The sequence below is a fragment of the Bombina bombina genome, chromosome 2 (genome assembly GCF_027579735.1).
Source record: "Bombina bombina isolate aBomBom1 chromosome 2, aBomBom1.pri, whole genome shotgun sequence".
Taxonomy (NCBI): Eukaryota; Metazoa; Chordata; class Amphibia; order Anura; family Bombinatoridae; genus Bombina; species Bombina bombina.
Window position 1 is genome coordinate 627,019,256 of NC_069500.1, and position 12,237 is coordinate 627,031,492.

The 12,237-nt window shown below is 36.6% G+C and overlaps 1 protein-coding gene across 1 annotated transcript in view; it reads right to left on the reverse strand.

The window, feature by feature from the left end:
- PTPRD (protein tyrosine phosphatase receptor type D) overlaps positions 1–12,237 on the reverse strand; it is a 666,726-nt gene that overhangs the window by 181,319 nt on the left and 473,170 nt on the right. The window contains exon 21 of the mRNA XM_053702567.1: positions 6,650–6,762. Coding sequence (XP_053558542.1) covers positions 6,650–6,762 — 113 coding nt within the window. The remainder of the gene's footprint in view (positions 1–6,649; positions 6,763–12,237) is intronic.

The window sequence follows — 12,237 nt, forward strand, 5'->3', positions numbered from 1 at the left end:
CAAAATAAAAAATCCCCCCAAAATAAAAAAAAACCTAGGCTACAAATAAACTACCAATAGCCCTTAAAAGGGCCTTTTGTAGAGCATTGCCCTAAGTTAAACAGCTTTTACCTGAAAAAAAAAATACAAAGACCCACCAACAGTAAAAGCCACCACCCAACCAAGCCCCCAAAATAAAAAAAAATAACTCTAACAAAAACCTAAGCTGGGCATTGCCCTTTAAAGGGCATTTAGCTTGTTTACAAATAGCCCAAACCCTAAACAAAAAAAAAAAAACATCCAAAAACTCTTAAAAAACCTATCACTAACCCCCGAAGATCCACTTACAGTTTTTGAAGTCCGGCTTGAACGATCTTCATCCAGGCGGTGAAGTCCTCATCCAGGCGGCGAGAAGTCTTCATCCAGGCAGCCTCTTCTATCTTCAAAACAGTGCTTGAATTGTGTGCAATATGGAGCTTAAAACCACCATTTCGCACGAACAAGCTGAAAACTTGAAAACTTGTAATGGCAGCGCTATAGAGGGTTAAATAACAGAACTTTTGTTGCGTTAGTTAATTTCCTTATAGCACACATTACTCGTAATCTACGCATTAGTTATTTGCGTTGTGGGGGGTTGGCAGTTTAGGAGTAAATAGGTTAATTAGGTCTATTGTGATGTGTGGGTTTGGCAGTTTAGGGGTTAATAGGTTAATTAGGTTTATTTACTTAGGGGTTAATAGTATAATTAGTTAGTTGGCGTTGTAGGGTTTGATGGTTTAGGGGTTAATATTGTCATTTATTTAGTTGGGGTTGTGGGGGGTTTGGCGCTGTAAGGGTTAGTTTTTTTGTTAATACTTAGTACGAGCGGTTATGTTTATTTTTTTCTTAATACTTTGTGTGGGTGGTTAGTTTTATTTTTTTTTATACTTCATGCGGGCGGTTATTTTTTTTTCTTAATACTTCATGCGGGCGGTTCATTTTTATTATTTTTTTTTTATTTCTTGCAGATTACATGATTTTTAGTTATTTCATGCGGGCGGTTGCATGTTTTCTTTTTAAGGCTTTGTTTGCCTACGCTGCATCCAGGTGGATTCTTTTGGCTGCGTGCGCAGCCAACATTCTTTTGGCTGCCTCGCGCAGCAAACATTCCATTGAGGATGTGTGCGTAACTGGCGACGGATGCATTACAAACGCGATTATAGTATAGATAGTTCTGGAAGTGAAGGAGAGGTATATACTTTATAAAATAATGATAAAAAAAAAAAAAAACACTTTGAGTGATTTCTCTCCATGACGGTGAGTTTAAGGATAAAAAGTGCAATACACTATCTTTTAAATGACACACAGAAAATGTCTTTAGTCTTTAATAACATTGTCTGGAATGCTTTTAGCTGTCAGTGATTTAATAGTAACCAACGCCTCTTTTCTAAGCCAGGCTTGCTGAATGTAGAAGAACTCAGTATGCTGACTTTACATATCTGTGCATATCAGTAAAATCTATTTAAGTTCTGTTAGGTGTGGGTCCTAATGCTCTTCTTAAAGAGCATTAAACATAGTATATATATATATATTCATGCCATAGTTGCCGTTGGGTAAGGTTAATATATTGTAGATGTGCAAATCCATGCTTAATATGGATGCCTTTTGTTTGTGGCATATATAACAAGCCACTTGTCACATTTCTGCCTGTCTGTCATACTATGTGGTGGCAGGCCAAAAAGTTCTTAGCCTCTTACTTCCATTGTGCATACAGCCCCACTCGCAGTGCTTAAAACACAGCACTGCATGTGCAGGGAATATAGAAGCAGCCAGCAAGGTATTAAGGTAAAGGCTTGCAGGGACAGGGTTCTGACCTGTGATTTGATGTGGTTATGTGGCTGACACAGTACTTGTTGGACAAGGAGTCTGATTACATGTGAGTATGTGGCCAACAGAGGTCTAGCAAGGCAAGGGGGTCTAATCTAATGTGGATATGTGGCTTAAAGAGGTTTGGTATGAAGTATGGAGTGCTTATGGGGCTTCTTGAGAGGAGGCATCACCAATTTGGTATGATCAGATGGCTTATATCCAAGACTGGTCTGTATAAATTCAGTTAGCCACATCTTTAAACTAAAAATTTATTGAGCTATATCATTGAATTTAATATGATATGATTCAATATATTACAAAATACTCAATATTCACTAAAATGTAAGGTAGTGAGGGTCCTCTGAATCTCAAATATTTTATAAAGTAAAAGAGAAATATAATAATTTCGAAGTCATGATATAGTTAAAGGGACAGTAAAGTAAAAATTTAATTTTCTTGATTCAGAGCATGTAAACAACTTTCAAATTGTTGTGATCCCCAAACCGGGTAAACCCTCAACAACTCCAGCAAATTCTCAACCGATATCTCTCCTAAATACAGACATCAAACTGTTCGCAAAGATCCTAGCCAACCGGATTAATACGATTCTACCCTCAATAGTCCATCTTAACCAAGCTGATTTCATCCCCAATAGGGAAGCTAAAGACAATACCACCAAAATTCTGCACCTAATGGAACATGCACTCTCCCACAAAATCCCCTCTGCATTCATCTCAATTGACACAGAGAAAGCCTTTGACAGGCTAGATTGGCAATTTTTGCGGAAAACACTCATGAGATTTCATAGGGAAAGTTTTTTCCCTTTACAACAAGCTTTAGGCAAAGTTAAAACTAAATGACACCCTATCTCAACCCTTTGATAACTCCAACGGCCCAAGGCAGGAATGCCCTCTCTCCCTATATTGTTTGTTCTTGCCATGGAAGTTCTGGCCTCCCCAATTAGAAATAACATCACAATTCATGGTTTCAAAATTGCCCACTCAGAATATAAAACCACCCTATATGCTGACGATATTTTCCTAACCCTTATGCACCCATCTTATCAATTCCTCCCCTTATCCAAATTTTAGACACTTATGGATCCTACTCTAAATTCAAAATTAACATCACCAAATCAGAATTGCTACCCATAGGACTAAATAATGAAGAACTTAAACTAATACAAACACAAGTTCATTTCCGAACTCAACCACAATCAATAAAATACTTAGGAATACACATATCCCTGCACCTAGACATACTACTCGACTCAAACCACAAAGTCATGTCTCCCTAACCATTCCAATACCCATCCCGCAACAATTAATCCACAATCTTCAAAAAACTATCACTACCTTTATATGGCAACACAAACGGCCTGCATCGCCACATCAACACTCTTCCGTCCTAAAGACCTAGGAGGATTAGGTTTACCAAATCTTTTACACTACAGACAAGCATTTTTCCTCATTAGAATTATAAATTGGTGCAAACACTCAATGCGCAAAGAATGGGTCCTCTTAGAACACCAATTATCCAACACCTACCATCTTGGCATTAAATGCTGGTAACCCCCAAACAAAATACATTTACCAAAACAACTTCTAATCATCATAACTGAAACCTTTAGACTATGGGAGACTTATATCAAACAATACCGTCCCCATTAACCCCTCTCACTGAGAACATGGATTTCCCTCTTCGCCAGTCCACTGAAGTTACACTGACTCCTCATGTGAGCCACTCAACACCTTGCCACATACTCCTGCACAATGGGAAACCTAAACCCAAATCAGAAATTGTTACCCTCTTAGGCACCAATTATGAAAACTGGTTCAAATATAGTCAACTTTTTAAATTTCTCACAAAACACCCCAACAGAACCCAACTCTCACACAATCTAACCAGCTTTGAACACATATATTTTCATGACATTCAAAACAAGAGCCTTCTCTCATTCACATACTTCTCCAATCCAATGCCTCAACTCTCCCATCATATGTTGTGAAATTGGAAAGAAAAATCGAGGAAAACCTTGGCCATAAAGAACGGATAAAAAAAATCTCCTCTATGACTAAATCTTCATCCTCTATTTATACGATGGAGATTACCCAAAATTTGTATACAGATGGTATTACACACAATTTAGTTTACACACTATCCTTCCCACAGTCTCGTCAGAGTATAGGAGAGGCTGTACCATGGAAGGCACTCCCACACACATATGGTGGACCGGCCCAATTGCTCAAACATTCTGGTCGTCTATCAAAATAGAATTCAAGAAAGCCCTATCCACCTCTCTCAACCTGGATATTTGTTTTTTATTTTTAACAAATTCTCACATGTAAAGTGTAAATTAAAACTCGCACTGCTGACCATTATGGTAAATTCGGCTAAACGGCTGATACCAAAAAATTGGAAAACACAAAACCCCCCACCTATGTCTGCATGGACAGAAGTCACCACCCAAAAAAAGAAAAATACCATTACACACAAAGCAAACACTTTGATGACTACCATTCTATATGCTTCCTTTGGGAAGAATATATACACCAAGGAAAACAAACTAGAGCAACCCACCACACTCTTCCTGCCCTACCTCAGACTTCAGCACCTTAAATCCAGCTGAAATCAAACCCCCCCCCTTCACCTCACAACAAACCACCTATATACAATGACTCACATCTCACACTACACTAGAACCCATGAAGTGCTGAACCCTTTTTGCTAAATCCACCACTTAGTTATGTACCTATACAAAATAATCCATTGCAACCTGACATTTCCTAACTCTCCTGCAAGAAACATATACATTGTATTCTACCTTATGTTGTTTACATTTGAATTGCACTTTAATGCTTATTAACAGATTCCTTACTTGACAATTACTTCTACTAACAAGTAAAGAAAGATTATCTGTAACTTTCTATATTCATGTAAGAGTTGCGATTTGTCCGACTTGTAAGTCACTCTCTACTGTTTGTATTGTTTATTTTCCTATATATATAAACTTCAATAAAGCATTTGAAAATTAAAAAAAACAAAGAGAAAATTGGAAAGTTGTTAAAAATGGTATGCTCTATTTAAATCATGAAAGAAACAAAAAATTGGGTTTCATGTCCCTTTAAGTAAAATATGTAGTACAATGTTACAGTCACTTTTAAATGCATCACTATTCCACTTCATATTAGATACGAACACCGGGAATTTACCCATAACAAACGTATTCAATAAATGTCTATATTTATATAAAAATCTAGCAACAAAGTCTTATTTGTTTTCAACAATCAATTTCAGGCGGTTGTGAAATGATGTCATAATGTCAGTTATAACATTATGATGTCATAGCTGAGTAGACTTTACGCCATCAAATTTCATTACAGTTTCCAACAATGAAAAATAAAAACTAGTGAACAAAAAGCACACAAACAAAAAAATGTTAACTGCTATTCTGCAATACAGCATGATCCTATCATTCAAATATTGCTAAACAGTTTACATTATCTATACTGTTCAAATAATTATAAACCACTGCACCTTTTTAATTGTATATTAACAGCTATTTATACATTTTTAGAACTAATGACAATATTATCCTTTGTGTAAGTCATTATCTTATAGTTAATAGCCTAGTAAGGGACGTAAGATTTCTAAAAAGAAAATTTAAGCTATTTTGTCTGTTTAAATATTGATGTCATCAAGCTATTATCCTTTATTTTATTAAATAACAGAGAGCTGTACTTCTTAAAATTCCTATGGTTGCACGATTTTGCATCCATAAATCTGCCACACATATGGAATGAGCTTCAAGTAACCCCACTGACTCTCTTGTCTTACTCCATAGAAGGTGCATATTATTTTATATAAATGAATGTCATGTGGCACTGCTGTAAAGAAAGTTAGTCGGCAAAGTAAACCAGAGAAAGGGGCAGTGAATTACCAAGCGACACATTTGATGCACAAATAACAGTCAGATAAAACTATGGGAAGTATCAGGAAAGTTAAAGGGACACTGAACCCAAATTTTTTCTATCATGATTCAGATAGAGCATGCAATTTTAAGCAACTTTCTAATTTACTCCTATTATCAAATTCTTTTCATTCTCTTGGTATCTTTATTTTAAATGCAAGAATGTAAGGTTAGATGCCGGCCCATTTTTGGTGAACACAATGTGTTGTTCTTGCTGATTGGTGGGTAAATTCACCTACCAATAAACAAGTGCTTTCCATGGTTCTGAACCAAAAAATAGCTTAGATGCCATCTTTTTCAAATAAAAAAGTAAGAGAACGAAGAAAATTGATAATAGGAATAAATTAGAAAGTTGTTTAAAATTGCATGCTCTATCTGAATCACGAAAGATAAAATTTGGGTTCAGCGTCCCTTTAATTTAGTTAGTTTATAATGTGAACGGGGCCGGCTCAAACATGGGACCACGTGCAGCACTTAACAAGGGGCAACACTTTAGTCAGTCACTGCCAAGACACAGAACCAGTCAAGGGCGATATTTAAGGTGGGACAAGTGCATCTCTTCCCTAACTTCCTTCCAACTAATTGTGCATAAGCATTGGTTGCAAGCAGGTATGCAGGCAGACTTAGTAAGGTCAGCGGCAAGGCTAGAAGGTTGACATGCTAATCAGTAATGTTACTATGGTGGAGCGTCATTTCATTCTTGGACCCAGGCAGCACAATATTTTGAGCTGGCCCTGAATGTGAAGTAATCAGCAAGTCACTATAGCTGGCGATTATGAACGACAGGTTAATAATGCAAGTAAACTAAAGGATTTAGCAAAACAGTCAAGAAGAAAAAATGAAAGTTCTTACCAGGAGTTTGAAAGTTAAGACGTCTAAGTTCTACTGGGTCAGTAGGGTGATGAGAGGGGATCTCTTTATTGTTGGGTAAGCTGCTTTTCCTAGAGTCCGGATCTGTCCTTTTCCTGTAATGGAGAGCATGAAAAACAAAATGTATTTGTCAGTTTAATAAAATGCTCACTGGTTCTATCATTACAATAGCATTAAACTACTGCTTGATAACAGTCTTAATAGTGTTACTGAGGAGGAAGTCAGCTATGCATTGCAAGCCCATAAGGCAGTAAATATGTTTGCAATGAAAGAGAGCTTAAAAAATATATGCCAACCCGTCAAGGACATTGTCCGAGGCAAAAGCAGCTTAACTGGCAGAAAACACAGCTACACAGTATTTCACATTTGTAACACAATCAAACATATTGAAGCCAGTGTGTCAATAACAATCATTTTATATTCTTATATGACAGTTCCAAAATGATTACTGTGTGTATATATATATATACACACACATGTAGATTATCCACAATAATTAATTAATTTTAGCAACCTGATCATACTCAGGTCATTATTATTAGTAATAGTGCGCAATACTTAATAATAGAGACCCTACACTGGTATTCACTATGACAAGACCTGTTAAAACACTGGTACACAGTAACCAGTTTTATAGATCTTTAAACACAACTGTCACTTCTCTTAGCACAATAAAGTTAAACTTTCTTGTGTCTTTTTGGAATATACCTTAAAAATAGCACTGCATAAAAAACTGCTAATACCCAAGGATGATTTTCCATATGTTGTGCCCATAGAGCAAGTAACTCAGGTTGCTTCATAAGTCTCTGCATATAAACTGCTTATTATGAAGATCAGAAACTGAATATTACTGTTTCATGTAAAACAATTTGCTTCAGTTTACTATGACATCTATCTGAACTATAGATGTCAGGTATGTGCAGAAAACCCAAAGGGCTCTATTTGGAGCTCTTGGGGTGCAGGCTCGCCAGATCTAGCCTGACGCAGCAGCCATAAGATCACTTCTTAACTTCTCCGCCACCTGTGTGCTGGCAGTTTAAAATCCCACCAGACTAATTCGGCTGAGGTGATTGACAGCCCCTGATCTTGCACGATTGGTTGCTTGAGAGAGCATGGGTGGCATCATGGCAGGCAGATTGCCTATTTTATAAATGGATCACAATATGTAAAGCAGTATAACTTGAATATCCTCTGGGATGTCTAGGCCCATTATGTGGCCAAATATTTTAGAACAGAGTGCTGGGACAAAACATCAGATCCAACAGGTTAGGGTCTAAAAGTCAGAGGTTGGAGTTTAGGGTTACATTATTATGCCACTGGAAGTCAAAAAAGGCTGAAGTAATACTTAGCAGCTGTAATATTATGAATATAAAATTAGTCTACAATAATTTTGTCATTATATCCTGCAAGATTTAAAGGGATACTAAACCCAATTTTTTTATTTCATGATTCAGATAGAGCATGCTATTTTAAGCACCTTTCTAATTTACTCCTATTATCAATTTTTCTTTGTACTCATGCTATCTTGATTTGAAAAAGCAATACTGTAAGCTTTAAAGCCACACCATTTTTTGTTCAGCACCTGGGTAGCACTTGCTGATTTGTAGCTAAATGTAGTAAACCAATCAGCAAGCTTTACCAAGGTGCTGAACTAAAAATGGGCTGGCTCCTAACCTTTTATTACTGTTTTTTCAAATCAAGATAACATGAGAACAAAGAAAAATTGATAATAGGAGTAAATTAGAAAGTTGATTAAAATTGCATGCTCTATCTAAATCATGAAAGAAAAAATGTGGGGTTAGTATCCCTTTAAGTGTAACAAAAATGATGCTGTTCAATGATAAATTATCGATATACAATAATAAAAAATAATTTATTTTGTACTTGCCTATACTTTCAGTGCTAACATTAAAGTGTACCAAAATATTTTAAACAAATAAAATGTATTTTACCTTAATACTGTAATGTATTTTACCATATTATACTAAAATTTTAAGTTCAGAGTCCAGAACGGACAGCGAAGTTCTAGCAAGATCTTAGCGAATTTGAAGCAAGATGGCTTTAGTAAATAGTACAAAGCGGATCTTGCTTAGAATTCACTAGGAACTCACACATCGTCAGCTATGCTGAGATTACGCGCATCAAAATGTCTGTGAAATAACTGCCCCAGTATAATTAATAGCCAATATCTTTTACAGATACTATACAAAATATTCTACATATTTAAACCAGTTTGTATTTTTCACTTCTGGAACCGATACAGTAATCAGTGCTATGTATATTAAATATAAATGTGAATCCCTCTACAAATCCGTAGAATGATATTCATAGTATAATTACTAATACCAAGAAGTATATCTATAAATATCAAAAATGTCAACGACAAGTTTCACAGTAGTCAAGTTTGACAAAATAATACATATATTTTGCCTGAAGGTTGCATATTTATTTAGATACTGTAAAAACCTGGAGGAGCTACTACAACTACCATGATAATATTACTTAGATAACGAATAGAGTAAAGTTGGTTCTGTTGAAATGTATATAATCTTTAAGAAAAAGAACATTTTGTATAAACAAAAATACATATAAAGTAAAAATGTATATTATTAACAGTAGATATACAGGGAGTGCAGAATTATTAGGCAAGTTGTATTTTTGAGGATTCATTTTATTATTGAACAACAACCATGTTCTCAATGAACCCAAAAACTCATTAATATCAAAGCTGAATAGTTTTGGAAGTAGTTTTTAGTTTGTTTTTAGTTATAGCTATTTTAGGGGGATATCTGTGTGTGCAGGTGACTATTACTGTGCATAATTATTAGGCAACTTAACAAAAAACAAATATATACCCATTTCAATTATTTATTTTTACCAGTGAAACCAATATAACATCTCAACATTCACAAATATACATTTCTGACATTCAAAAACAAAACAAAAACAAATCAGTGACCAATATAGCCACCTTTCTTTGCAAGGACACTCAAAAGCCTGCCATCCATGGATTCTGTCAGTGTTTTGATCTGTTCACCATCAACATTGCGTGCAGCAGCAACCACAGCCTCCCAGACACTGTTCAGAGAGGTGTACTGTTTTCCCTCCTTGTAAATCTCACATTTGATGATGGACCACAGGTTCTCAATGGGGTTCAGATCAGGTGAACAAGGAGGCCATGTCATTAGATTTTCTTCTTTTATACCCTTTCTTGCCAGCCACGCTGTGGAGTACTTGGACGCGTGTGATGGAGCATTGTCCTGCATGAAAATCATGTTTTTCTTGAAGGATGCAGACTTCTTCCTGTACCACTGCTTGAAGAAGGTGTCTTCCAGAAACTGGCAGTAGGACTGGGAGTTGAGCTTGACTCCATCCTCAACCCGAAAAGGCCCCACAAGCTCATCTTTGATGATACCAGCCCAAACCAGTACTCCACCTCCACCTTGCTGGTGTCTGAGTCGGACTGGAGCTCTCTGCCCTTTACCAATCCAGCCACGGGCCCATCCATCTGGCCCATCAAGACTCACTCTCATTTCATCAGTCCATAAAACCTTAGAAAAATCAGTTTTGAGATATTTCTTGGCCCAGTCTTGACGTTTCAGCTTGTGTGTCTTGTTCAGTGGTGGTCGTCTTTCAGCCTTTCTTACCTTGGCCATGTCTCTGAGTATTGCACACCTTGTGCTTTTGGGCACTCCAGTGATGATGCAGCTCTGAAATATGGCCAAACTGGTGGCAAGTGGCATCTTGGCAGCTGCACGCTTGACTTTTCTCAGTTCATGGGCAGTTATTTTGCGCCTTGGTTTTTCCACACGCTTCTTGCGACCCTGTTGACTATTTTGAATGAAACGCTTGATTGTTCGATGATCACGCTTCAGAAGCTTTGCAATTTTAAGAGTGCTGCATCCCTCTGCAAGATATCTCACTATTTTTGACTTTTCTGAGCCTGTCAAGTCCTTCTTTTGACCCATTTTGCCAAAGGAAAGGAAGTTGCCTAATAATTATGCACACCTGATATAGGGTGTTGATGTCATTAGACCACACCCCTTCTCATTACAGAGATGCACATCACCTAATATGCTTAATTGGTAGTAGGCTTTCGAGCCTATACAGCTTGGAGTAAGACAACATGCATAAAGAGGATACTCATTTGCCTAATAATTCTGCACTCCCTGTATATGGATTAAATATTATTACTAAGGCAAGATGGTATATAGTTTTTATGTAATAGTAACTAAATACAATTGCAACAAATGTTAAAAAGAAAGTAAATGGAAAAATTAAATCCCCCATTAAGAAATATGTTGTATTATTTTATCAAATTCTGTGGAGTGGTGTGGAACAGAGAATTAACATAATTTTAAATTTTTTGGGGAAACAAACTTTGATACTTAGGGGCATATCTATCAAGCTCTGTATGGAGCTTGAAGCCCCGTGTTTCTGGCGAGCCTTCAGATTCACCAGAAACACAAGTTAATGGGCAGCGGTCTCAAGACTGCTGCTCCATAACCTGTCCACCTGCTCTGAGGAGGCGGACAGAGATCGCCACAATTCAACCCGATCCAGTAAGAGCTGCTGGTGCAATGCTGAATACGGAGAGCGTATTGCTCTCCTCATTCAACGAGGTCTGTCGGACCTGATCCGCACTGTTGGATCAGGTCCGACAGACCTTTGTTAAATAGGCTTCTTAATGTTTTAATGTAAACATGCAAATGTATGTATGTGCTGTGTATGTGTTTTTTGTGTGTATATTTATTGTGTGTCTGTATGTGTAGTGAAAGTGTGGTGTGTATAGTGTTTTTGTATTATGTTATATATACAGTGTGTGTGCATGTAATGCATCTAGAATGTGTGGTTTATGTGGGTTTGTAGTGTAGTTTTTGTATAAAATTTGCGTGAACCGAGATTGTGTACGTGTTTGTCTAACTTCCATTAGGACAAGACACAACTGCAAGCACTTTTCTCCAGGCTTCAGCACCATGCAGATCAATATCTGGGACTGCGACTGCTACAATTCTCTGCTGCCAAATCACTACTGAGCATGTCTTTATTTTTTCCAGCCGTTTGCTTTTACTGAGCATGCTTAAAATATATAAAAGCAAGGCCACTTTAAATTGTTATATTTCAGCAACCACTGCTTGTTGTTTCCAAAAAAAAAGGGACCTGCTAGACAATAAAAACTATCCTCTTGCAAAATTTAATTAATATTAGTTTAACCTACAGCAAAAATAAATAATAATAATAATGTAAAAATGCTAGACTAATCATTTCCCTGTCTCCTTTTTATGAAAGGAACATTTTTTAATACATAACTCAGAATAATACTAATTTATTTTTATTTATTTAGTTACATGCACCTGAAAACCAGTGCTTAACATTGAATGGTTCGGCAAACAAACTCTAGCTGCACAGAATACACAAAAAGACTAACACAAAAGAACTCGGTGGCCTAGATTCTGAGATACTTTCCCACTATTCTTTTCATTTAAGGGGTTAAAACTCACTGTCTGCTGCATAATCTTACTGAGATTTCATTAAATATTCATTGGATGACTGCTCTGCAATGTTGGTGA